Source organism: Marmota marmota, unplaced genomic scaffold (assembly GCF_001458135.2).
Source record: "Marmota marmota marmota unplaced genomic scaffold, marMar, whole genome shotgun sequence".
Taxonomy (NCBI): Eukaryota; Metazoa; Chordata; class Mammalia; order Rodentia; family Sciuridae; genus Marmota; species Marmota marmota.
This window is the reverse complement of record NW_025999977.1, coordinates 42,816,474-42,844,248: the sequence shown is the minus strand read 5'-3', so window position 1 is coordinate 42,844,248 and position 27,775 is coordinate 42,816,474. Positions and strand designations below refer to the sequence as shown.

At 32.9% G+C, this 27,775-nt stretch overlaps 1 protein-coding gene across 4 annotated transcripts in view; it reads right to left on the bottom strand.

The window, feature by feature from the left end:
• Atad2b (ATPase family AAA domain containing 2B) overlaps positions 1–27,775 on the bottom strand; it is a 126,778-nt gene that overhangs the window by 64,261 nt on the left and 34,742 nt on the right. For all 4 annotated transcript variants that reach the window (XR_007348167.1, XM_048804754.1, XM_048804752.1 and 1 more), the window contains 8 exons: positions 25,566–25,677; positions 24,541–24,656; positions 22,340–22,514; positions 20,636–20,724; positions 12,252–12,411; positions 8,262–8,352; positions 3,029–3,340; positions 346–481 (listed from right to left, as the gene is read on the bottom strand). Coding sequence is in view for 3 of the 4 variants with exons in the window: in XM_048804754.1 (XP_048660711.1) it covers positions 346–481; positions 3,029–3,340; positions 8,262–8,352; positions 12,252–12,411; positions 20,636–20,724; positions 22,340–22,514; positions 24,541–24,656; positions 25,566–25,677 (1,191 nt within the window). In the remaining variant the exon portion in view is untranslated. The remainder of the gene's footprint in view (positions 1–345; positions 482–3,028; positions 3,341–8,261; positions 8,353–12,251; positions 12,412–20,635; positions 20,725–22,339; positions 22,515–24,540; positions 24,657–25,565; positions 25,678–27,775) is intronic.

Genomic DNA, 27,775 nt, shown 5'->3' with positions numbered 1-27,775 from the left:
AATTTGGGGCCCACGGGTTGATTTCCAAAGGGTAATCCTTCCCCATTCTACACACACACACACACACACACACACACAATCATTTTGTTTAAAAAAAGGAGGTGGGCAAAATAACAGATAAGACGTTGCTTGAGAAAAAACAACTTTAAGTATTTGACCAAAAACTTAATTATTACCACACCAAAAAAACATACACAGTAAAAGTTTTCCAGAATTATGTCCAAACAAGAGAAAAACAAAGCCCTAGAATTATAAGATGTAAAAATTTATGTAATTCTAAGAGTAAAGTAGCAAAAAAAAAAAAAATCATTCTAGATTGAAGGAAATTTGATATGAATTACTCACATTGTAAAATGAAGGAAGGGTTTATGTATAGCAGCAGTTGATGACTGTTTCTTTGGTGATCCTGAGTGACAACTCGTCTCAAAAATTGATAAAGCATTCTCATCTTCACTATCATCTAAAATTAGATTTTCTATATCTGTGTTTAAAAAAAAAAGCACAAGAATTATGAGGCTTATGAAGATTTAATTTTAGTTCTCTACCCAGATAAGGAAAATTGAGCTAAAAATTAAGTGGCCTTAACTAACAAGTTATCTATCAAATAATACAGATTGATCAGCAAACTGACAAACTATAATATTTTGAATACTTTATAATAGGATTACACATAATTCTTTCACTTTACAAACTATCCACTTAAGTATTGTGAGATATAATTTGGGAAATGTGGCTTACGAAAATACATCTGGAAAAGAAGCAGCACTCTCATCACGTCTCACCTACTAACGAAAACTGAGTTAACTGGACCTAAATCAGTCTGCTTTATATCTGGGTTCAGTTAATGGGGTAGATGAGTCAAGGACAGTACTTACAAAAGTAACAACAAAGAAAAAATTGACCCTTATTTTTTAAAGGGCATACAACTTTTCAAGGAAAACATGGCCTAATTAAGGTGGAGTCAGGAATTCAGTTCAAGCCCATCTTAAAAATGTACTCATTCGATTAGCATTAGTCTGTCTATGGGCCTTAGGCTACTGCTCAATGGACCAATTGGAACTAAAATTCCTCTGAGAATGCAATACTTAAAAAACTTTTCCTGGACTACAACCTGAAAGATTAACATTTATATTTCACACATGCCATCAAAAGTGCCAATTTGGGGGCTGGGGTTGTGGCTCAGCAGTAGATCTCTGGCCTCCTCGCCTCCAACGTGTGAGACCCTGGGTTTGATCCTCAGCACCACATAAAAATAAATAAACAAAATACTGTGTTAAAAAGATATTTTTTTTTTTAAGAAAAAAGTGCCAATTTGTTCAACAGAGAAAAATGCAATGTATGTAGATACAGGGAAGAACTAAGATTGACAGAAATCAACTCTAAGTGCTGTAGATGCACACCTATAATCCCAGCTAATGCCAGTGGAATGGTTAAACTCAGGAGCTCAAAGATAGCATAAGTAACATAGTAAGTCCCCATCTCAAAAATAAAATAAAGACTGACAAAAATCATAGCCTTCCAAAATAAAGGAAAAAATAGAGGAATGCTTTATAAAATGAGATACAGAATTGTGCAGACAGAGATCTCACAGGTTTTAATTAATCTGAAAATTAACTGAGTACTTTCTGAGTGATAATTTCATTCAAAAGGAATGGATATTTGTCTACGAAAAAATATTAAAGACCAAAACAAACCAGAATACATCTAAAAGACTAAAAATTAATTGCCAATAATTAAATAAAATTTGGTTGCTCTTCTCTACTGGTACATGCTATTTAGTTCCATTAGTTGAAACAAAAGCATATTTTATTCTTATGAAAAAAATTATACGCAGAGTATATTCCATAAAATGTTCATTTTCAAATGGAGATATTCTCTTAGAAGGGAAAGTGAGATTTTTTGATCTTTCTAAAAGTGACATAAGTTTTTTAAAAATTGAAAAAAGATATACATTCCTAGTTATGAAAAACAGAAATAAAAAATATACAAATTGTGGCTTCGTGCCTGGCTCATAGATATTTACTAAAATATTTGTTCCCTTCTATCTATCAAATTTAAGAAATTAAGTACTTTATGGGTATTTCATACAAGTCTATCCCTAAAAAAATTTAAGTTCCTGAACAATTAATTGAACCATATTCATGACTTTTACTATATAATATTTTCAAATGTTGGTATAATTCTCTACAGAATTTTCTATTTGGTGCAAACTACATCCCAAAAAAGGTTCCACAAACCAGGGGCATCAAGATAACCAAAAGACATTACTTTTCCTTCAAAGTTCACAGACCTTACTTTGATTAGCATGCCAACCTAAATTTCTAATTTTCTCTTTCAAATGATTGATTTTTTTAAGGCAGTTTTCTCTTTTTATCTTGTGTCCAAAGTATGATCTGAGGCTTAATCAAATTCAAGACCCTCTACAACCAGGTTCTAATTTACTCTCTTACCAATAGCTTTACATTCCAAATCAGCAAAGCATACAGCAGAGTGCCCTACCAACAAATTACATTTGATGAATTGAATTCACAGGGGCATAACGGTGATGAAGGCAAGAACATAGTTTGTAGAATTGGGCTTCCTGGGTTTGAGCTTGCCCCCAGAATTTACTTGGTAACTTTAGGTAAACCAAATGACTATCCAAAGTCTCCCAGTCTTCACCTCTATATAATTAAAGTAGCTAACCCATAGGACTGTGATGAGAATTAATTAATGATTATTTGTTTAAGTGCTTTATAATAACAAATGTAAGCTACTAATATTATAATTAACTTTCTAAAGATAGTAACACTCCTACATTATAATGGTTAGAATAATCCAAGAGTCAACATTCATTCATTCATTATAAATATTCACCAAGCAATATACTATATACTGGGCAATATGCCAGGCCTGGAATATACAGTGGTCAGTGAAGGAGATGTATTTTATATGATCATGGCAAATATAAAAGAGTTACACACACTTGTGAAGAAACTACATCTATATTCATTTCATTTAAATAATACGAAAAAGTTATTTAAAGTACCTTCTTTCCTGTCACTCTGGCTAATTTCAGCATGAGGAAACACTTTTTGCAAGACTGTTAGAATGTTGTTGAAGCTCCTTTCCAGCAGTGGCCTTATAATAGGTGATAGTGCATGTCCTGAAGACATCACAGCACGTTGGGAAGCAGGCACTATATTCTGCATTGCATGATAAAAATCTTGGGCACTAAGCACTACTGAGGAAACATCCAACTGCAGTTTATGACTGCTAGCATATATCTGCGGATATCGCCTCCGAAGAGCAATGAGGGCAGCTTCAGTGCACAGGGCCTTGATATCAGCTCCACAGTAGCCTAATGCACAAAAGAAGAAGGATAACAAAGGTAAGTTTATTCTTCCAAGTTCCCAAATACATTTTGTAAATATATACACCTTTATGTAAAGTAATAAAAATACTAAATCGGTAATTATGTATAATTTTATTGGAAAAATAAACACTGACCATTTAATGTCACCTAACAAAACTGTTGAATTGAGGACTAAATACTCAAGACAAAATTGTTTTTGAATATTTTAAATTAACAAAAGGATAAACTAAAAGTATTAACACAAAACAAGCCAGGTATTAAGTGTCAAAAACACTGATTAAAATGTACAACTTTATTCAGGAAAGGTTTTAAAAGAATTATAACTTCTTTTCAATCTTTCATCAATATTGTCAATCATTAGTTTAGTTCTCATGACATTGAGCTTGCCTATAAATTTTTTTTTTCTAATACTATATGCCTCTAAACACAAATGAAATGGTAGTGCAAAGTAGTACAGAAGCAGAAACTTCAAAAACAGCTAATGCATTGCCAACCCTAAGTGTAACTCACTAGAATTAACAATTACCTAAAAATTATAATTTTAAATTATAATTAATCTATGAGCTCAAAGGGCATTAAATGGAATAAGAATGTTAAAAAATAGTTCAATTGATTTTCCGCTTTAACTTTCTTTATATATCTATTTAGTTTAAAATGAATGAAATCAAATGTCACAGGCTATATCAATACAAAGTATAATATATTACAAAGTATAATATACTATCCATATTTAATGGATGATGCAGTTAAACAACATTTCATTCATCTGAGCAACAAATACATACAAAAACACATGAACTGTTAAGTCTTCATCACAAAAAGGAGGTAAAATTCAAACTAGCCACATTATCTTATATCATACTACACTTGGCCTCCTTTATCAGTTCTGCCAGCAGGGGGAACCACTCAAACATTTTATAGAACACTGGCCCCAAGGGATATTATCAGGTTTGTTCCCCTTAGTATACCTCACAGTGGTATACCTCATGGAGCACTTAGATACTGAAATAAAAATGGTGATTACAAAGCAAAATTTATTCAGAGTTAGGGGGAAAAATATTTCCTGTGAGAATTCAACTCAGAAAACTATAAACACATTAAACATCAATATTATACAAATGATAGCAATTTATCTCTCAAATAAGTCTTCAGAATAATCAGATTTACCACACTAGCCTCATTTTATTTTCTACTTCTCAATTAATAAAGCTGAAAAAATTATTTTCCTTTGACATACACATTTGTTATGTTCAACAAAATGAATATGAATCATCTGCTCAAAGTTACAATTAAAATAATTCAAGAATGATGAAAACATGAGAGTTCTATCCTCCATATCAGAGTAAAGAAAGAAAAAACTACCATCTTCAAACAATATAAACAATTAAAAATCTTTTTCTTCTTTAAAAGTATATGCATAGTTAGAAAATTAGTGCATTGTCCTATTCAAGAGCCAAGGTTTATAAAAAAAAGAATTAAAAACCAAACAAACAAAAAAACTGAACAGCCACAAAAAGGCATTTTATGTAAATGTTAAATGTTATCCGTAACATTTGTTTGCCATAATTAATAACATGTTAAGTATATACATAACAATACATTGTTTACTTTTTCCTAATTTATTCCAGGTAAAGAGCTTAGCAATAATAATAGATTCCATTCACTGAACTAAATTTTCACATGGATTATTATAACCAACAGGCTAAAAAAGATAGGAAAGACCTTCCCATTTTGCTTGTGATTAAGAATTACTGGTCTAACCAAGTAGTGCTGCCCAGGGTGGCATATTGCTTCTGGGACTAGACTGGAAACTCCTTTGGGGGTGATTCAGTCACCTGATTAAAGCATCTTTCTACAGTTCATGTAAAACCTAATGCAGCTACGTTATGGACTTCCTCCAAATTAGTAAGGATAAACTTCTTAGCAACATGGAAGAGATTTTTAAGTCTAAATGAATCATTAGATATGAGTAAGTCTCAGACATAAAAATGTTTTATAATTAGAGAGATAAAGTGGTATTTTAAGAAGCATAATAAATCTCAGGATAAGCACCCTCCCCTCAAAAAAAATTACTGGTCTATATTCATCAGAGTGAATGATAAAACTGAAACAAAAATATAGATTCCCAAGTCCCACAACAAACAGTGAACAGAATCTCTATGGGCTTGAAATTTTAAAATGTGTATTTTGAGAAAGTTTTAAAAATTATTCTGTCACATATAAAAAATTGATAACTACTGACTTAATATACTTCCTTAAGTAGACTCTAGAATTAAAGGTGCAGCGGGCTGGAGATATAGCTCAGTTGGCAGAGTGCTTGCCTCGCATGCACAAGGCCCTAGGTTCAATCCCTAGCACCACAAAAAAAAAAAAAAAGAAAGAAAAGAAAAAAAGTGCAGAATAACCACAGCTAAATGTGTTACACTTAGGGTGACTCCATGTCTCAGTTAGGCCTTCTGTCCTGTTATTCAAAATTTCAGGATCTAATCATTCCAGTTACAGCAAAAAGACATTATACCTTTCAAAGAGTTAAAAGTTTTTATACAATAAACCCATCCTAATTCTAATACTACATCTCTAATACTATGCTGAACACAAATATCTGGATAGTAAAGAAGATTCTATTAAGACAGAAAAGTTTCTGAAAGACTAAAAATACAGCTGTTAAGATGTTAGACTAAAAACAAGGCCATAACAGAAGTTTATGAGGTTGTTTTTGTAAGTACAACATCAAACAAACTGAAGATATAGACAGTCCGTTAAAACTTTTTCATTATTTTAGCCCTGTCACTGAATATTAAAATAGAGAAATATAATTAGGGATAAACTCTTCATTAATCATAAACTCCTACTATTGTGTGAATGTTCTTCATACCAGTGTATGTTGAGAAATATTTTAGTATTTAAAAAAAAAATCATACATACTATGCATGCAAAAACTTCCAACTGCCAGGGAATTAATTTCAAGGTAAAAGTTAACAAATCTATAATTTCTAAGAGGTCAGCTACTTTTAAAGTTGTTCACCAAGACTGCATAGTCTTTTGTTAAGCATAAATTTCACTGAACTGAACCAATACATGGATAAACATGTTTGGGATACAAAAACCTATTTCATAATGGATTTTAAATTTATTATTATTTCATTCCTATTTGAAGACATGCAATTGATTTTCTTTAAAATATGAACTGGTTTCTTAGACGGAATAAATGTCACATCCAAAAACAAAAGTCATTTAATTACAATGGAGTTTTATTTCATTATCCTGAAAGAAAATGGCAATATAAGCAGATTCTGTATTTACTTACTGCCACCCCATGAAGAGGGTAAAAAGGCAACAAACTTTTCAGTCCAGTAAAAATTTTTCTCATTACAATTTTAAAACTTAAGAAACTAAAAGCTACAATAAATCACTTGGAAAGGTGAGAAGTACTGACCTATGGAAATGCAAAGGGAAACTAGGATTCTAATATTTGGGATAAAGAGTTAAACTAGAGAGTATAATATTCTAATATTCCAGATGGTAGACTGGATAATAGAAAATAATTTTAGAATATCTATCTCTTAGGGATTCTCCAAAATTATCTAAAGATTTCTGCTTATTTCAGTTAAGGATCATTCTGTGATAAGAATCACAGAAAAGTCTACAAATATTTCCCAGTCTGATTTGAATTATGATACAATATAATAAATAAAAAGGGACAAATTTCAAAAAGGGGAAAGACTGGATTTTTTTTACCAAATACCACCCTCTCCCATTAAGCAGCACAAGGCTTTGCAAAGGTCAAGCCAAATTTACATGAAATGGGTTTGGCGCATGCTCTCTTATACCAGGCAAAGCTTAAACTGGAGTAGTGCTGGAGAGATTTACGTTTTCTCCTCACCAGAAGAAGTCGAGGTCTTTGTGGTTCAAAAGCTGAGGGATGCTGCTTCGGAGATGGAGGTCCCTGTGGATGAAGAGGATAATTCGGATGTAGCTAACTGAATGGACTAATTTTCTACTTAAGTTTTAATTATTTGATGGTGGATTACAATGATTTTTTTTTTTTTTTAATTAAGATGTTCTTTTTTGGTTTTGGTAACTTTAAAGTTTTCCCAAAACTTATTTGGGGGATTTCTTCATAATGCTTAAAAAGTTCATGGAGAGAGATTTTTTTTTTTTAATTTATATTTTGAGAGCATGAGGGAAAACAGACCAAAAAAAAAAGAGAGAAGATTAATGAAGCAAAAATTCCTGTGTGTATATTCCAGTCCTTAACATTGTATTTCTTTTTATTTCAGACCTAATTAGAGCCAAAACCCTGAATTCCATCTCCTGTGTAAATAAATGCTCTCTCACCCCATCCTTTTAGGATAGTAGTGTTTAGTCACTCTGTAGGGAGATCTTCCATTCTGTGATGAATTTAAAACTAATTTGGAAAGTTTTATATTTGGGAAAATATTACTAAATACCACTAAGTGTTTTCTTTGAAGACCCAACCCACCCAACTTGTTTCTAGACCACAGGAATAAAGATAAGCCCATTTCTGTTATCTGTGAAGTGGAAGACTGCAGTCCTGCCTTTGACATGGACATTTTTCTCTTAACTTTAAGCTTATTTTCCTTAATAAAATTTCTGAGAAGGGTCAGTTCCTAAATGGAAACACTGTAGTAATATTAAGGATATCCAGCACTCAATGAAAGGCATATTATCACTGAGCTTTGTTAAGCAAAACCTAATTATAGTTAAAATTCTAACTTGGAAGTGTTGAAACTTTAAATGAAATAACTTTCAAGTATGAAGCCAAAGCCATCTTATTGCACAACCAAAGATATAACTATACTTGTTCACATTTCAAACATAAGGGGAAAAGGAGGCTGAACAGAATAAACAGTGACAATCAAAGAATTCAAAGAGTAGCACTCACCAACACATTTTTCGGCTAGTTCACCTAAAAAAGCATCTGACAATTTTGGATTCCAATCCCTGGTATGGATCTGTAAGATGTGTTTTCTTGCCTAAGAAGAAGAAGATGAATAAATACCATCAACCCCTCAAATATACTAGCTGGAACAAATTTTGACTAGCCATACCACCAAAAAATGATTTTTTATTTTAAAAGCAATTTAAACACCTTAACATCCATGTCAACCTGAGGCATTATTCCCTCAAACACAAAACAAATCATAAAAAAGATAAATTTACTGACTCGATGAGGAATCTGGGGTCCAGCAACCAAAACAATCTTATTCCCTCAACACTGCTACCTGTGCTTGCTTGAAACATGAAAAATCATAATCAAGACAATCTTACTGACTTGATATGGAATTTAGGGTCCAAAAACCAAAAGACGAACAACTTCAAAATCATAAAGATAAATCTTGCTCAAAAAATGGACCAAATCTAGAATTAATAGCTGTAGATTCAATCGCAAGTTTAAAGTTAGGAGTTCCAGCTACATGACACTTATTTTCTTCCACCTTGAAGTATCTGCCTGAACAGATCCACAAAAAGTAAAAAAATCAAAGTCCAAAAAAAATTATCACATGACAGCATATAAACCCTATGATATTAAGAATCTACACAGACTTCATTAGCAGCACAGCTACTGCTTATTATAAGACCCTTAGAGCATAAAAAAGGTGTCAAAAAATGTAACCTTAAATATACCTCAAAAAGATCTATCCTATCTCCTCATTTTATGAAATAAGTAATGAAGGTCTGACATACTAAAATTAATTACCTAAGACCAGAAAGTTATTATCAGGTCTCTAAAACATTTAAGTAACATGCTCTTTATATAACCCAATCAGACTCACCTTTCTTTTACTATACTAAAATCAAGACATAAAGAAAAAAAAATGATTTAAATGAAGAAACCAGGAGGTGCTTATTATGTTTTTTAATCTCCAAGGCATATAGAATAATAAGTCATATGGCTTCCCCTAATACAAAGTACCTTCTTATCTATGAAGTGAAAGACTACAGTCCTGCCTTTGACCTTTTTCTCTTAACTTTAAGCTTATTTTTCTTAATAAAATTTCTGAGAAGGGTAGACTCCTAAAAGAAGACACTGTAGTAATATTAAGGATACCCAGCACTCAATGAAAGGCATATAACCACTGAGCTTTGTTAAGCAACAATGGCACCTAAGGCAAATTCAAACCCCTCACTTTTTAGGATTCACAAGTACACACATACATATACATATGTAATGATGATGACAGCTACGACAACAAAGGAAAATAAAAAAGAAATGAAGCATTGTTGCACATAGAAGATATTACTATTTTATGGTAAAGAAGAGTTAATGAAATTATTAAAATCTAGAACCAAAACCTAATTTTGTTGAACTTTTACTTGGTGAAATGGCCAGAGTCATGATTTTCTATTGCCAAAACCATAGCATATAATAAGAGTCAATGACTCCTGTTGGTTTAAATTAGAGACTTAAATAGATTCTTATTACTACCCTTAATACTTCCTTCTCTAGGCTATTAATTATGCTATTGTCCTGGCACATAGTTTAAGGCAGAGCTTCATGTTCAGCTGATGACCTTGCTTCCGAACTCAGAGAATACTGAAACAATCGGAAAGACTTCCATATTTTCCTCACACCATCAGACTGTGTATCTAAAAAGTCTTGTCTTCCTCTATTGTCAGAGATCAACTAACCATTCTTGTCTAAAGTCACTCTTGCCACTTGATCACTAAGTCCTATCCTCTCTTGCTTAGTAAGGTCATCTCTAACTTTTATCATAAAAACTTCCTTCTCTACTGAGGATTTTTCAACTTAAAAACAACAAAAGACATTCTCTCACTGACATTTCCCTAACATCTTATCAGCTCAATTCTGTGATTCCTTTTTTAACAAAATTCTTTGAAAAACTTACCTATATTAACTGCCACCAATTTCTTCCAGTTCTCTCTTGAACTAACTCTATAGAAGTCAAGCTTTTATACCAACCACTTACTACACTTCTCTCATGACAATCAATGGCCATCTACATATAATGCTAAACACAATGACCAATTTTCTGTCCTTTTCTGATTTGACTTAGCATCATGTGACACAGTAAATCACACTGCCCCCACTGATAAACTTTTTCTCAAATGGCTTCCAAAATATCCCATTCTCTTCATTCTTCCTTTTACCTAACTGACAAAAGGCATGGTAATCTCATCTAATGTCATGCCCTTAAATACTATGTAAGAGAAAAAGGGAAACAGCCTTTTCCAAAGACCCAACCTTGAGAAAATGATGCTAGATTTCAGTCTTACATATAGCTGAGGATATAGCTCAGTTAGTAGAGTGCTTGTCTCGCATGCACAAGGCCCTGGGTTCAATATCCAGCACCCAAAAAAATAAATAAATAAAAAGAATAGTTTCCTTGACGTGCTGGAAAACTAATGGGCAAAATTATGTCTGAGATCTATACAATATAGGAAGTCACTGGTCTCATAATGGAATTTTCAGTTTAAATTAGTGAACATTAACAAAATATAAACATAGTTTCTTTAGTCACATTAGTCACATTTTAGTGCTCAATAGTAACGTGGGTAGCAGCTATCATACTAGATGGTGCATCAACGGCCAATGGAAATAATACATTTCCATCATCACAAAAAGTTTTATCAGACAACGTTGCTCTGGCCCTTGTTTACTCTTAAACAAGGGAAATCAAGGAAATAGCTTTCCTGGGCTGTAGGGACACTGTCTGTATCTCTTAGAACTAAACGTGTTCCCTTTGTACTAGTACAGCCAAAACTCTGGGCTTAGAATGTTAGATGTTTTCTCCATGCCAAAATAGATGTTTTCTCCATGCCAAAATAGACTATACCCACCACTTTTGCCTTGTCTCCTACAACTAAACTCCCTTCTATGACTGAGGCACTTTCCTAGAAGTTGCACCTGGGCAATAAGCTAATGTTTTCTCCATGCCAAAATAGACTACACCCACCACTTTTGCCTTGTCTCCTACAACTAAACTCCCTTCTATGACTGGGGCACTTTCCTAGAAGTTGCACCTGGGCAACAAAAATGACATGTAAGTTTCCTGTCCTGACAGAAAAGTTATCTTACTGCCTGGACTCAAATACAAATCTGAGTCAACAAGTATCAACTATGCAAACTGATGTCAAATTGATGTATTAACTGTTCTACACAGAGGAGCCTTCATTTTGCTATAGTGTCCTTCACAATTCTAATCACAAAGCCTTTCACAACTATGTATGTAAACCAGGCAGTTCACATAGAATGCTAAGATCAAAGCCATACAATAATATATACTCTTTTAAAAAATTCACCATAATGAAAAACATACACTGCTTTTAATTAAATATATGATTATTACTATGAAAGTTTGGATACTGGGTCCTTAATAAGATAAAAACTATTTTGGTTAACTAGAGACACAAAATCACCATGCAAGATAATTACTACATTCTGGAAAACTAAAGAAAAGAGTAAGTAAGCATCTACAATAAGATAATCAAGAACTCTCCTCTTGGGCAGGGGTTGTGGCTCAGCCCAAGTGGTAAAGTACATGCCTAGCATGTGTGAGGCATTGGGTTCAATTGTCAGCACCACACACAAATAAATAAAATAAAGGTCCATTAACAACTAAAAAATAGTAAAAAAAAAAAAATTCCTCTTACTTCCTAAAAATTATAAACTTTATGATAATTGCTAATAGGAAAAAAATAAATTGTTTAACAATGGAAGCATAAGGTTTATAAATTTTTAACTAAGATATCATAAGTATAAAATTTGAACAATGAAAATTCATAAAATATCAACCAGAGTAGGTGTGTGTTCCTGTGTGCACATATTTATGTATACACACACACGCACACACTCTTACTTTATAATTGAGTTACATATAAATATTAACATACTAAAAACAAAAACTCTTACTTTTTGATCAGGCAAGTTGAAAAGGAATTCTCTATCAAAACGACCAGGTCTCCTGAGTGCAGGATCTATAGAATCAAGTCTGTTTGTAGCACCAATAACAACGATTTCGCCCCTATTATCTAATCCATCCATTAGAGCAAGGAGGGTTGACACTATTGAGCTGCAAAAAATTTTCAGACAAAATTTGAAAAATGTTAAATGACAGAAAAAAACTGTAAATACTGCTGATTACACTTTTTTTCACTCCTAAATGTTAATAAAATAATTATACTGCAAATGCCTATTAATTCAAGATCAAGTGATTACAGAAATCATTTTTGAAAGCACCCAGAAAATACAATAACAAAAACTTAAAGCACAGCAGTTTAAAAAAAAAAAAAAAAAGATAAAATGGACTTGGTCAAAACTGAAAACCAAACTGAGAGTGTGGTTCAGTAGCAGCATTCGTGTTTAGCATGCACAAGGGCCTGGGTTCAATTTCCAAGACCATAAATAAATAAATAGATGATAAAAAGCAAAAAATTTAAACACTTTTCTGCTTCAAAGGATGTGATCCAGAAAGTTAAAAGACAAAAAACACAAAGAAGAAACTATTGGCAAACAATATATTTAATAAAGATCTAGATTTGGAAATATCTGTTACAACTGAACAATAAAAAGACAAATAATCAAACCTAAAAACAGGCAAAAGATTGAAATAACATTTCTCCAAAGATGATATACAAAGGATACATCATTATACTAGGCATATGCAAATCAAACCAAATAAGGTGCTCTTTGACTCCACTAGGATGACTTATTAAAGTCAGATGCAGCAAGTGTTGGTAAGGCTGTCGAGAAAGAAGAACACTCAAACACGTGATGAAAAGGAAAAGTGGTGTGCCTCTTGGAAAAGTGTCTGGCAGTCCACCTCACCATTAAACAGTTACCATATGATCCAGAAATGCCCCCCAAAAATTTATACATGAATGTTCATATCAGCATATTCATACTAGCCAAAAAGTGAATAACAGCTAAATGTCTATCGACTAATAAATAAAATACATGCAAAAAGTGGAATAATAATACTCAAAAAGTTATTATAAAATTATAAAATAATACTCAATGAAAATGAAGCCAAGTATGGTGGCACACACCTATAAATTCCAGGAGAATCTCAAGTTTGAGGCCAGCTGGCAACTTAGGGAAATCTTAACTCAAAAAAATAAAATGGGGTGGAAATATAGTTCAGTGATACAGTGCTTTCCTGGCATGGATGAGGCCTTAGGTTCAATCCCCCAGTACTAATTTTTAAAAAAGAAGAAGAAAAACGCAACAGACGATGTAACATGGATGAACCTTGAAAATACTAAGCTAACTGAAAAAACAGAAATAAAAGGCCACATAATGTAAAGTTCGATTTACATGAACTATCCAAAGCAGGCAAACCCTGTAACAGAAAGTACATATGGTTTCTTAGAGCTTCAGAGCATGATTGAAAGACTGGGAGTGATGGCTAAAGGGTATCAAGTTTCCAAGGCAATAAAATTAATTGTATGAGGGCTGGGAATGTGGCTCAAGCGGTAGCGCGCTCGCCTGGCATGCATGCGGCCCGGGTTCAATCCTCAGCACCACATACAAAAAACAAAGATGTTGTGTACGCCGAAAACTAAAAAAAAAAAAATATATATATATATATATATATATATATATATATATTTAAAAAAAAATTCTCTCTCTCAAAAAAAAATTTTTTAAAAAATTGATTGTGTGATGGTTAGAGAACTCTGTAGATATAATGAAAGTCGATGAATTAAAATAAGTGAATACACAGTTATGAATACACAGCTATGTATCTCAACAAAGCCATCTTTGATTTTTTATTTTTGTTTTAAGTACAATGTCATGTACCTGCAGTCCCAGCTACTCAAGGAGGCTGTGGCAGGGGAAGGCTTGAGCCCAGGAGTTGCAGGACATCCTGGACAACACAGCAAGAGCCTCTTTCTCTTCCTCTCTTTATTTCTGTACAGGGGATTGAACTCAGAGGCGCTCGCCTCTCCATCACATCTTCAGCCCTCTGTTGTTTTTAATTTTAAGACAGTCTTGCTAAATTGCTGAGAGTGGCCTTGAACTTTGAATCCTCCTGCCTCAGCCTCCCAAGTCACTGGGATTACAGGAGTGTACCTTCATGCCCAACCATCAAAAGCCGGATAGTATTAAAAAAACCTTTTTTTTAATTTAGGGCCACAGGTGACTCCTTTCCCAAACTTCCCAAAAACACTATTCTAGCTGTGTTTCAAAAATGTATAAACAAAACCAAAATGCAAGATACTCAGTGTTTGTATTTAAAAAAGATTTGTGATTCGTATTTTTCTAACTGAAAAACTGAAAATTTCTGACCTAGGTGTCAAGAAATAAAAAGGGGAGGAGCATCATAAAGTTCATATTTAACCTTGAAATTTTCTTTGGTATCTTCCAATCACAAATAGGTATTTCAGGGCTGGGGATATGGCTTAAGCAGTAGCGCGCTCGCCTGGCATGCACGGGGTGCTGGGTTTGATCCTCAGCACCACATAAAAATAAAATAAAGATGTTGTGTCCACCGAAAACTAAAAAAAATTAAAAAATAATAAAATAAAAAAAATAGGTATTTCAAGTACAATTTGTACTTTATCAGCAGTTTTCAATTTATAGTCTCAAACATGACTACAAACAGAATTACAATCTAGCTTAAATTCTACCAAAAGTTGTTTAAAAAAAAAAAAAATGTGAGCAATCAGAATCCTTAACTAACCCCTATTATGTTGAAAATAAAGCCCAAACTGTTTAACATGCCATTCGAGGCCTACTTGCCTGTGCCCAACCTTCTCTCCTACATTATCTGAAAGTGTTATTTTGCCTTTTAAATATAGAACTAAACCCCAAATGGAATTAACTGTTTTTTATGGTATGAAGGCAGGTTGTTTCTTCAAACAGGTCTAGCTATGTTTCAAAAATCTATATACAATTTTCCCAGCATTATAGAAAAGGCTCCTTTCCCACATTTGTATTGTCCCTAGAAAAATCAACCACCCGTACCCCATATACGTATGCATTTAGTTACAGTTCTAGGTTCTGTTGTATTAGTCTATTTGTCTAGTTCTCCATCAATATGAAACTATCTTAACTATAAGAGGCTTTGGTAGGCAACTTGTTCTTCCATAAGACTTTTCACTATTCTTTTCTTTTTTTTTTAGTTGTAGATGGACACAATACCTTTATTTTATTTGTTTGTTTTTATGTGGTGCTGGGGATTGAACCCAGTGCCTCACACACGCTAGGCCCAGCCTATCACTATTCTTAATCTTTTGCATTTTCACATAAATTTCAGAATCATCTTGTCAAATATTTTTTTAAATATGATTTAAAATAATTGTACTGAATCCACTGATTAATGTACACTTCTGTTCACTTAAATCTTTCTTTAATGTTTTGTCAATAAAGCTTTATTATTTTCTGCATAAATGTGACATGGGAATTTTTCTGATTCATTCCTAGTAATTTCTTTTTAAAATGACATTGTAAATAGCAATATCATATCTGCACAATTATTGATAGAGAAATATAAAATTCATATTTATATTGATTGAACTAACTTGCTAATAATTATCTATCAGTTGCTTTGGAATTTCCACACACTAATGCTATCATCAATAAAGTTAACAGTATCACTTTTGCCTCTCTAACACACATAACTTGTATAGCTTTGTCTTACCAGATTTACAATGACTGGAATCTATGATGATCAGAAGTGTTCACAGCAATCATGCTTGTCATAGTCCCCAAACTAAAAGTTTTCAGGTTTCAAAACTAAGAATGTTTATTGTAGGGTTTTTAAAAAACATTAATTGTACATATTAATGGAGTTCAGTGTGATATTTTCATAGATGCACACAATGTGCACTAATCAAGTCCAACCTCCCTTTTCTCACACTCCCCATTGGCACATAACTTGTATAGCTTTGTCTATACAAATAAAAATAAAATAAAGATGTTGAACTTTATCTAGTAATATCTAGTAATCACTGCCCTACTTCCAGGTTGAACTTTTTTGTAAAGTTTTCGCACAGAAAGAGAACATACAGTATCTGTCTTTTTGCATCTGGCTTATTTCATTTAACATATGTCCTTCAGTTCCATACATTTTACTGCAAATAACAGGTCTGTATTCTTTTTTGTTGTTGTTGTTTTTTAGCTGTAGATGCACACAATATCTTTTTTATTTATTTACTTTTATGTGGTGCTGAAGATGAAACCCAGTGCCTCATACATGGGAGGCGAGCGCCCTACCACTGATCTACAACCCCAGCCCAGGACTGTTTGTGGGTTTGTTTGTTTTTTTTTCCATATATGACAACAGTTGAATGCATTACATTCATAAATATCCATTCACAGTATTCTTTATGGCTGAATAATACTCCATTGTGTACATGTATCACATTCTTTTTTTCAATTCTTATATCAATGGGCACCTAGGATGATTCCATCTCTTAGCTACTATGACTAGTGTTTCAATACACATGGTTGTGCAAGTATCTCTGATATACTGACTTTATTGCTTTGGATGTGTACCCAGTAGGATAGCTGAATCATATTGTAAATCTACTTTTCTTTCTTCTTTTGTGTGTATGTGTATCAGGGATTGAACCCAAGGGCACTTAACCACTGAGCCACATCTCCAGCCCATTTTTTTGGTATTTTTACTTAAGAGACAGTGAGTGTCTCGCTAAGTTGCTGAGGCTGCTAAGTTGCTAAAGTTGTATCATGCAACTTTACTGAATTCATTTATCAGTTCTAATAGTTTTTGATAGATTTTTTAGTTTGTTCCATATAGAGAATCATATAATCTGCAAACAGTGACATAACTTCTTCCCTTCCTATTTGTATGCCTTTAGTTCTTTTAATACCTCTGGCTAAAACTTCCAGTACTCTGTTAAATAAGGTGAGAGTAGACATCCTTATCTTTTTCGAGATCATAGAGGAAACATTAAACCTCTCCTCATTCAGTGTGAAGTTGGCTATGGATTTGTCATATGTAATCTCTACTATGTATAGTATGAGCCTTCTCTACCTAATTGGTTCAGAGCTTTAATCATACTTTAATCATAAAAGCTTTAATCATAAAATTTTATGAAGTGTTCTTTCTGCGTCTATTGAAATGATCATGATTTTTGTCCTTAATTCTGTTGATATGATAAACTCTGTTTACAGATTTGCATATATTGAATCATCCTGGAATTCCTGGGATGAATCACACTTAGTCATAGTGAATAATATTTTTGATATGCTATTGGATTTGATTTGCTAGTATTCTGTTGAAATTTTTTGCATATAATCAATAAGGACACTGATCTGCAGTTTTTTGTTGTTGTTGTTATTGTATCTTTGGTTTTGGTTTCTAACTAATGCTGGCCTTACAGAATGATTTTGAAAGGGTTCCCTCACTTTCAATTTTTTTGAACAGTTTGAGAAAAATTGGCATTAGTTCTTTATAAGTTTGGTAACATTCAGCAGTGAAGCCATCAGTCCTGGGTTTCTCTTTGTTGTAATTTTTTTTTTTCTCCCTTGCAGTATATGAGATTGATCTCAGGGAACTCTCCCACTGTGCTACATCCCCAATCCTTTTTATTTTTTGAGACAGGGTCTCCCTAAATTGCCAAGGTTGGCCTTGAACATATAATCCTCCTGCTTCAACTTCCTGAAAAGTTGGAATTACAGGCATATGCCATTGTGACTGGCAATGCTTTGTATTTCTGTGGTAGTGATGGTAATGTCTCTGTTCTCATCTCTAATTGTATTTAGTTGAGTCTCTTTCTTGGTTAGTCTAGCTAAAGGTTTGTTGGTTTTATCTTTTCAAAAACTATCTCTTACCAATAAAATAAACAAACCATCTCTCCTTTCATTGATCTTTTATATATTTTTTAACATTTTGCATGTATTTTTACTTCGATCTTTTTTACCTTTTCTTCTACTAATTAAGGGTTTGGTTTGTTGTTGCTTCTCTAGTTCCTACAGAAGCACCATGAGGTTGTTCATCTGAAATCTATCTATTTTTTCTATGGAGGCATTTACTGCTATAAACATCCTTGTTGGTACTGCTTTCGGTGTAGCCAATTGGTTTTAGTATGCTGTGTGTCCATTTATAACACATTTGAGAAAAGTTATTTTTTCTTTTTCTTGCAGTGCTGGGGCCTTCCACATGCTAGGCAAACACTATACCACTAAGCTCCACATCCAGACCCTGGGAAGTTTTTTAATTTCCTTTTTTATCTCAGTGAGGCATTGTTTATTCAAAATTGTATTATTCGGTCTCCATGTATTATGTAATTTCTTTTGTTAATTTCTAATTTTATTCCATTGTGATCAAAAGAGATAAATAATATGATTTCAATTTTTTTAAAGTTCTTTAAAATTCCATTGTGGCTTAACATATGGTCTATTCTAGGGAATGTTCCACGGGCTGATGAAAAGAATGTGTATTCTGCAGCTGTTGGATGAAAAGTGCTGTACATGTCAGGCCCATTTTGTCTACAACAGAGTTAACTGATGTTTTTTGCTTTTTTTGTCTGGGAGATCTGTCTAGTGATGAAAGTGGGGTGATGAAATTATTCGTTGTTATTGCACTGGAGCCTGTCCCTCCCTCTTGATTTAACATTGTTTGTTTTATAAAACTGGGTGCTCCAGTGCTAGGTGCACATACACTCGTAATCATATCTCCTTGTTGAATAGATCCCTTGATCATTATATAGTGCCTATTTCTTTTTTATTTTGTCTTAAAAGTTTATTTTGTCTTGATATAAGTATAACTACTCCTGCCTGCTTCCATTTAATTTCTATTCAAATGGATTATTTTTTCCATCCTTTCTCTCTCAGTCTCTGTCTCTCTCCACTGATGAAATGAGTTTCTTCTAGGCAAAGTATCTTGGGTCTTCTTTATTTATATTATTCCACCAGTCCATAAATTTTAATTGGGGCATCTAGTCTGTTTGCATGTTAGGTTATTATTGTTAGGTAAAAGACTCCTGTAATTTTGTTAAATGTTCTTATATTTTGGATATCCTTTGTTCTTCTCTTGCTATTCATCTTTGTGGTTTAGTAGTTTACTGTGTTGATAAAGATTGATTGTTCATGCTCTACTAGTGTGTTTTATATTTCTGTGTGTTTTCATGATGGCAGTTACCTTTCTTTCACTTCTGGATATTCAGCTCCCTTAAACATTCTTTGGAAAACTGGTCTGATGGTGGTAAATTCACTTTTTTCAGTCTTAGAAGGTCTTTATTTCTCCTTGATTTCTAAAGAATAACTTTACTATATAAAGTATTCTTGGTTAGGATTCTTTTTTTTTTATTCTCTCCCCCCCCGCCCCAGGATGTACAATATATTATCCCATTCCCTCCCTCCTGACTTATAATGTTTCTGTTGAGAAACCCTTTATCAGACTGGTCTGATAAAGGTCCCCTTAAATGAGACTTGGCACTTTTTTCTCTTGTTTTTAGAATATACTCTTGCAATAGGAGCAATAAGCACAAACAAAAATGCTCATTATTAGTCATCAGATAAATGTAACTGGATCCACTCCTAGATGCACCCACTAGAATGGCTAAAGTTAGAGAGTAATAATAAAAACTGCTGCCAAGCATGAGAAGCTACTGAAATTCTTACACATTATGGGAACATAAAATAGTACAACCATTTTTTAAAAACGGTATACTGTTACCTTATAAATTAAACATATTTACCATAGGACACATTCATTCCTCTTGGGTATTTACCCAACAGAAAGGAAAAGATGAGTTCACACTAAAACATATATAGGAATATTCATGTTGTCATTATCAAAAATAAAAACGATCCAAATCTCCATCAGGTGGCAGATACATAAATTGAAGTATACGTACATATATACACCAAAGAATATTACTGAGAAATTAAAAGGGACAAAATATTAGTGTACATAGCATGGATAAATTTCAAAACATATGCAAATTCAGAATTAGGCAACTTTTTCTAAAAAGGATCAGACAGTAAAATTTTTAAGTTTCTCAAGTCATACAGTCTCTCAGTCACAACTACCCATAACTTTGCTCTTATACCACAGAGCAACCATAGACAATGAATAGGAAGGAATATGACTGTGTTCGAATATAACATCATTTACAAAAACAGGCAGACAGTTGAATGTGACCCATAGAGTATGGTTTGCTGACACCTGTGCTAAGTAAAAGAAGTATTCCTCAAAAAAACAGAATACACTTTAAAATTCTTTGTAAGCTTCATAGTACTCAACCAAATGCGAATAAGGCTATTTTAAATACTACATCAATGAATAAAAAGAAGTCAAGATAGTCATATTAGGAAGAAAATACCTGTGAATCTGATCTTGTCTACTAGAGCGAACTGGAGCTAATCCATCTATTTCATCAAAAAATATTATAGAAGGTCTCATCAAGTATGCCTAGTTAAAAAAAAACACATATATGTTGTTTATTATATTATTCTCATATTTAAATTTAATTGTTGTATTTTCTTAAAAGTACTATAAGTAAATGGTACAAAATGCAGCATATTCTACGAAAGAGTATGTGGTATAAAGGAAACCTCTTTACCACCCAACCACAAAGTAAGGTCCTAAGAATAAGCAACTACTGTTTTCAGTTTGCTTATTCTTCCATACCTATTTAAATGTACAAATGAAAATGTGTTCTTATAACATAAAAAAAAACAGTACACTAAACACATTCCTTTTACCATGTAACATGAATTTTAACTGATTTTTTTTTTTTAATACAACTGGAGATGGAACCCCGGTTGTCATCTATGCTAAGCAGGAGCTCTACCACTGAGCTGCACCCCCCACCTCAGCCCTAACATCTTTTATTAATATAACTATATCTTAATTAGCTTCCACATATTTTCCTATCATTAAAAAATCATAACTATCAGCAATATTTTTTTTAAAAAGCAAACATTTCATCTAGCCCTACTTACCAAGAAAACTATAAAATATAAATAAAGTAATTTAGATATAAAAAGCTACAAGATTTAGGGCCATAGTCTTGAATGAAAATAAGTTATACTCAAATCACCAGCACAAAATGATGAAAAAGCTCAAAAATTTTTAAATGAGTTCATTGGATAATATGCCTGTACTCCTAAGTCAATTCTTTTCTTTTTGTTGTTGTTTTTTTTGTGCAATAGTGGGAATTGAGCCCAGGATATACTAGGAAATGCTCTACCACTGAGCATATCACCAGCCCTTTCCTTATTTTATTTTTTGATAGGGTCTCTGTAAGTTGCCCAGGCTAGCCTCAAACTTGTAATTCTCCTGCCTTAGCCTACCTGTACCTGAGATAATAGGTTTGATCCACCACACCTGGCTATNATATATATATATATATATAATAACTTTATTTGTGTATTATGTATATAATAACTTATGTGTGTGTGTTTTAAAATGTTGAAGAAAAAAACTGCACCTGTACTTAACATATACATTCTTTTACTGTCATTATTCCCTAAACAATACAATATAACTACGATTTATACATCATTTACATTGTATTAGGTACTATAAATAACCTAATGATGATTTCAGATATGTAGGAGTATAGCTAGGCACTATGGCCCATGTCTATAATTCTGTGATTAGCAAGACTGAGGCAGGAGGAATGCAAGTTTGAGGCCATCCTCAGCAACTTATTAGACCCTCTCAAATTAAAACGTAAAAAGGACTGGAGATGTAGCTTGGAGGTAAAGGGTTCAATCCCCATAATGAGTACCCCCCACCAAAATAAGGCCTATAGAAGGATGCACAAAGGCTATATGCAAATACTACATTAATTTATATGTGGAAGTTGAATATCTGCAAATTTTTATATCCTTGGAGGGTCCTGGACCCAATCCCCCATAGATAATGAGGAAATAATGTACTTCTAAGGCATACAATTTCAGATTATTGACCCTAAATTACAGATAATGATCAGAAAATATGCCTCCTCAGAAACTGTAATTGCAGGCAAATTATACTAATGGTCTAAAAAAAAATTTTCCATTTATGTGATTTCTCTTACCTGATCAAAAAGAAGCCTAAGTTGCCTTTCAGACTCACCAACCCACTTGCTCAAACAATCCGCTCCTTTTCGCATAAAAAAAGCCACTTTTTTGTCTCCTTGACTGCATTCATTAGCTAATGCTCTGGCAACCAAGGTTTTACCTGTGCCAGGAGGGCCATAAAACAGACAGCCCCTAGAGAAATAAAGAATTTTTAAAAAAGAAAAAAAGTAAATTAATCTTATCACTACTAACAACCAATTTAAAAGGACATTTCTTCCCCCATGTAATTTTATATTAATGTATATTATAATTATTAAGCATTGACAAAATTTTTTCCAGTATACAAACAAGTTTCACTTTGTTGAGTCTTTAAAGTACCAAACTTTGGTAGGTAACAAAAGGTTGAAACACAGGGTAACTTGGCAAGATAATGCAAAATTTTAAATGTATTTCCCCATGATCCAGGAACTTCACATCTTAGAATACATTATACAGAAATATAGTCCCTGTATTTGGAAAGTTGTACCAAAGACCTTAGACTCTGGTATTGGGGAAGTTGGAGCAGGAGGATCTCTTGAGCCCAGGAGTTTGATGCCAGTCTGGGCAACACAAGGAGACCATGTCTCTTTAAAGAAAAAAAAGTAGGAGAATGAAGATAGCTTTAATAGTGTTCAACAAAGCATGGTTTTCTAATAGTAAAAATTTGAAAAAAAAATGCTATTTAATAAATAAGGGAAAGTTAAATTTGCTATTCCATCTATAAAATTAAAAAATTAGTAAGGGGTCAAAAAGAATAGCACAGAGGTGGGAGGGAAAGGAAGGGTCAAAAAAGATGGTGGAATGAGGTGGATATCATTAACCTAAGTACATGTATGAAGACATGAATGGTATGAATATACTTTGTATACAACCAGAAATGAATGATTGTCCTCTAGGGGCTGGGGTTGTGGCTCAGTGGTAGAGTACTCGCCTAGTATGCATGAGGCACTGGGTTTGATCCTCAGCACCACATAAAAATAAAATAAAGATATTGTGACCACCTAAAACTAAAAAATAAATATAAAAAAAAGAAAAATTGTACGCTATATGTGTAATATGAATTGTAATGCATTCTGATGTCATATATAACAAAATAAAAAAATGTTAAGATAAAAAAATTTTAAAAACTGAAAAAAAAACAGAATTGATATGGGAAGTTGTCTGGAATATGTTGTAGAGTGAAAATCAAAAAGTTACACATGAGTATCAATGAATAATATCATTTATATTTTTAATGTTTATGCTGTATAATATAGGTAAAATATAAACAACATATGCATAAAAGAAATCTATAAAAAATATACCAAAGTGTTCATCTCTAAGGAATCGGGATACCATTATCTCAGTGGTGGGAAATTTCATAGCATATTTTCTGCTCACAACACTGTTTTGTTTAAGTTTCTCCCAAGGATACACTTTAATAGCTTTTTAAAAAAGTAATATAATTTTTTAAATTTAAGTTAAGTCACATAAAAGACAAATAATTGCTATTTTGATTTTTAAAAGTCATTATAAAATTAAAGGCCAATTTTTAATCCATTTAAATAGAAGGTGATTATTAATACATATCCTTAAAAACATAGAAAATAAGTTAGAATGAAATCTAAATAAAAAGTACTTCCTCTATGAAAACATTTATCAGTTTAAATCTAGCAATCTAAATGTATATCTTCAGAATTATTTTATTCTACCCAAGCTCATTTAACATAATTTCTCATTGCCTTTTCTAATAGTTTAGCTATTAGAATTACTTTAGCTAACCATCTCATGATCAGACACAATCTGATCATAAAAAATAAATTATCAAGCTTACCCATCATCAAGTCAAAGAAACACTTTAATGAAATTATACTTCCAAGACTAACAACACATAGCATCAAATTCGATGCTCATAGGAAGCCAAATTCAGAAAAATCCATTTGGGCACCCCAGTTGTATATTCAGGGACCACATAAAAAATCTTATCTTGTGCCTGACTCCTAAATCCTAAAATGGAAATTCCAAGAGCACACTTACTTCCATAGCTTTTGAGCCCCAAAATAATAAAATTTCATTCCTAATTGTCACTGCTAGAATATGTCAAGTAAATACACAAGAAATATTTACATTAATAATCATTTACTAATTGCTTAAAATTTGATAAATTAACAGTAGTAACAGTAAAAAATATCTAACATACCTGGGAGGCTGAATTTTAAATTTTTCAAAAATTTCTGGATATAAAAGTGGGAATACTACCATCTCCTTTAGTGCATGAATATGCTGACTCAATCCACCTATGCTATCAAATCGTACCTTAGGGAAAGAAAAAGGAAAATTTTAACAAAATAATCTCAGAGAATTTTTGAAATTTATAAAATAGTTTTATGATTCAGAAATGCATGCCTTCAGCAGATTTCGAACATCAGTACATACAAATAAGTGCACAAAAATAAAATCAATAATGAAATTCAAGTTCACATTTTACATCAGGCAAATTCCACTCTTTAATCTACTAACTCGGGAGCAAGATTAGTGCCCATCCTAAACACTGAGTATCTACAACAGAAGTTATATTTATATTCTAATAGAAACCCCTTTCAAAATATCATATATCTCATGCTTCTCGGCAGGTATGGCTTACTGGCTTACAGGGCAAACTGGCTTACAGGTAGGAAGAGAAAAATCTTGGTTATTACAATGGTTCTCTAAAACTGTCTGACAAATCATATTCTCTAACACTTAATTTCTCCAGTTAGAAAGTTTTCTACGAATGAGATATGAGACAATAATTAAACAGAGTAACACCAATCAATCATAAGAAGCAACAAAGATTGTTCCTCTAACCCATGATAGTTTAAGTAGCTGAAATACTTTTTAAAGAAAAATGTGTAGAGAAAAAAATGCTTAAAGGAAATTTTATCAAAATGTAAATAGTGATTGCCTCTGACTATTGGATTATGGTAGATCTCTATCCCTGCTTCTTTATTCTGTAATGGTACTTAAAACTGTTTCACAATGAATATATTATTATGAGAGGAAAAACCTTAAGTAAAAATAGAAAAATTAAAGTAGAGATTAAATAACAGAAACCTAAGAACTAGGGTTCTTAGGTTTAACAACATATGAAAACATTAATAGTGGCCATATATTAAAAAGTTTCTATTTATATCATATGTTGCTTTAGAAATAAGGAAAAACTTTTTTTACATTTACAGGACTTACTGATTTATCAATGTTCATTGGGTCAACATCAGCCAAGCTTGCACCCACTTTCACTCGTTCTCGGAGAATACCACTAGCTAAGTCTTCTGCTCTGAAGTTCATAGGCAAACACCTGAATTTATAAAAATCAAAGTTAACAGCATTAAAGGTTTCACATTTTTAATGCCAAAATAAGTTGAGCTGATATTTTTGAAGCACTTTCATCTTTCTCTCTTTTTGCATAACCTAAAAATAACAAGTGATTGAGTTTGCTGGTGGGTACTCAACCACTGAGCCACATCCCTAGCCCTATTTTGTATTTTGTTTAGAGACAGGGTCTCACTGAGTTGCTTAGTACCTCACTTATGCAGAGGCTGGCTTTGAACTCTCTATCCTCCCACCTCAATCTCTCAAGCCACAAGGATTATAGGTGTGCTCCACTGCGCTTGTCATAATTGCATATTTTAAACTACTTTTCCTGTTTTCAACTGTCCAAAAATAGTTATTCATAGGTAAATAAGATACTCTATTTGTCCAAAGTGCTCAAACTATCTCAATATGGAAAAAAACTCTTAATATAATTAACATTTCATATTAATCAGCTATAAAAGTAAATTTATATGTCCTATACAATTTAAAACCAAAATAAGGTCAATATTATAATACTTAAGATTCATTCTCCAATTTTGAGGATATACCCATCAGTTTATATGATATAAGAAATTACTTTCCCTTTTGTTCAAAAAAATCAATTCCTGATCATAACTTTATAACTAAATTTTATCTTTAATAAAACTACCTTAAAAGAAATATTTAGGGCTGGGGTTGTGGCTCAGAGGTGAAGCACTCGCTATCATGAAGTGAGGCACTGGGTTTGAGCCTCAGCACCACATAAAAATAAAATAAAGATATTGTCTCCACACTATAACTAAAAAATAAATATTTAAAAATAAATATTTAGCCATATAAAATCCTATACTACTACATTATTTTGATTGTATTATCCCAAGTAAATGTAATCTAATTTCTCTTTTAACTTTGAGCAATGCTATGGTTTGAGTGTGGTTTATCCCCCAGGGTCCGTGTTGGGAGTTTGTTCCTTAGTGTGGTACTATGGGTAGTGGGATCTTTGAGATAGGGTAACAAAAGGTTGTCCTTTGGTCACCAGAGACATACCTTCAGAAGACATACCCTTACATAGTTCATGTGAGACCTTAATTGGTACCCAGTCTCAGATTCTGACTTCCTGTCTCATATGCTTCCACCACGACAACATGTGCTATGATGTAATGCAACCATCATCAGGGCATGCACCATGATGTTTGCACTTTTAACTTTTTTTTAACTTCCAACACTGTGAATACATAAATCCTTACTCTTTACAAATAACGCAGTATCAGAAATTTCATTATACTAATATACTGATATAAAAAAAAAAGGACTACTACAGGTAAAATCAAAATATGACATAAAGGAAGACACAGTGGCGCACCCCTGTAATCCCAGCAGCTCAGGAGGCTGACAGGAAAATCTTGAGTTCAAAGCCAGCCTCCCCAATTTAGTGAAATCCTAAGCAATTCAGTGAGATCCTGTTTCTAAATAAAATACAAAATAGGGCTCGGGATGTGGCTCAGTGGTTGAGTGCCCCTGAGTTTAATCCCTGGTACCCGCACCCCCAAAAAATGACATAAAGAGCCTTAAAAAAGCACAGTTTCTATGATGAAAGTAGACATTTCTGAATCCTAATTAACCTTAAAAATATATCCCCAAAATTATCAGAATAACTTAGATTAAGCAGCCACAGCAGCACATGCCTATAATCCCAGCAGCTCAGGAGGCTGAGGCAGGAGGATCATGATTTGAAAGCTAAACATCAGCAACTTAGAGAGCCCTAAGCAAATTTGTGAGACCCTGTCTCAAAATAAAACCTAAAAAGGTCCGAAGATGTGGCTCAGTTGTTAAGCGCCCGTGAGTTCAATCCCCGGTACCAAAACAAAAAAACAAGAAGAATTCAGATTAAACAGACTTTGAATTATTTAATTTAAACTTAAGCCAGACACAGTGGCATGCACCTGCTGTCCTAGTTAATCAAAAGGCAAGACAGAAGAATCTCTTAAACACAGGAGTTTTTTTAGCATACAATCTACACCAATCCAAATCTGATTCTAAAATCTGCTAACTAAAAACTTGATATTTCTAAAATATACATATAAGGCCAAATTATACAAATG